The sequence below is a fragment of the Morone saxatilis genome, unplaced genomic scaffold (genome assembly GCF_004916995.1).
Source record: "Morone saxatilis isolate NCDOM2014 unplaced genomic scaffold, NCSU_SB_2.0 Contig8, whole genome shotgun sequence".
Taxonomy (NCBI): Eukaryota; Metazoa; Chordata; class Actinopteri; family Moronidae; genus Morone; species Morone saxatilis.
The window spans coordinates 2,708,944-2,709,268 of NW_023340257.1; the positions used below are offsets into that span (position 1 = coordinate 2,708,944).

General features: G+C 42.5%; 1 protein-coding gene across 1 annotated transcript in view; it reads right to left on the reverse strand.

Annotated features, from left to right (window-relative positions):
- LOC118341941 (alpha-2-macroglobulin-like) overlaps window positions 1–325 on the reverse strand; it is a 16,477-nt gene that overhangs the window by 6,741 nt on the left and 9,411 nt on the right. The window contains 3 exon segments of the mRNA XM_035680365.1: window positions 121–172; window positions 285–323; window position 325. The exon segment at window position 325 is cut by the window's right edge and continues 103 nt beyond it. Of these exon segments, the coding sequence (XP_035536258.1) occupies window positions 121–172; window positions 285–323; window position 325 (92 nt within the window).

Sequence of the window (325 nt, forward strand, 5' to 3'; positions counted from 1 at the left end):
ACCATGCCTTCTGTGTGCGCACACACACACACACACACACACACACACACACACAGTAGCATTGCTGTGCAGAATCTCAGGGACCTTAGCATAAAAACTCCTGGTCCAAACCATACTGACCTTTTGGACAGAGCATCCAATTGTAGGTATTTGTCATCTCAGTTCCTTCAGCCTGAAATGAAAGGAGGTGGAAAATCAACACTCAACACTATTTATTTTATCATCAAATGTAAGGTTATTAGTTATAGGTTAAACTTTTTGTCATCTGGTTTTCAGGTACCCACCTTAACTATGAACGATCGTGTGACCACATCGATGCGACCCC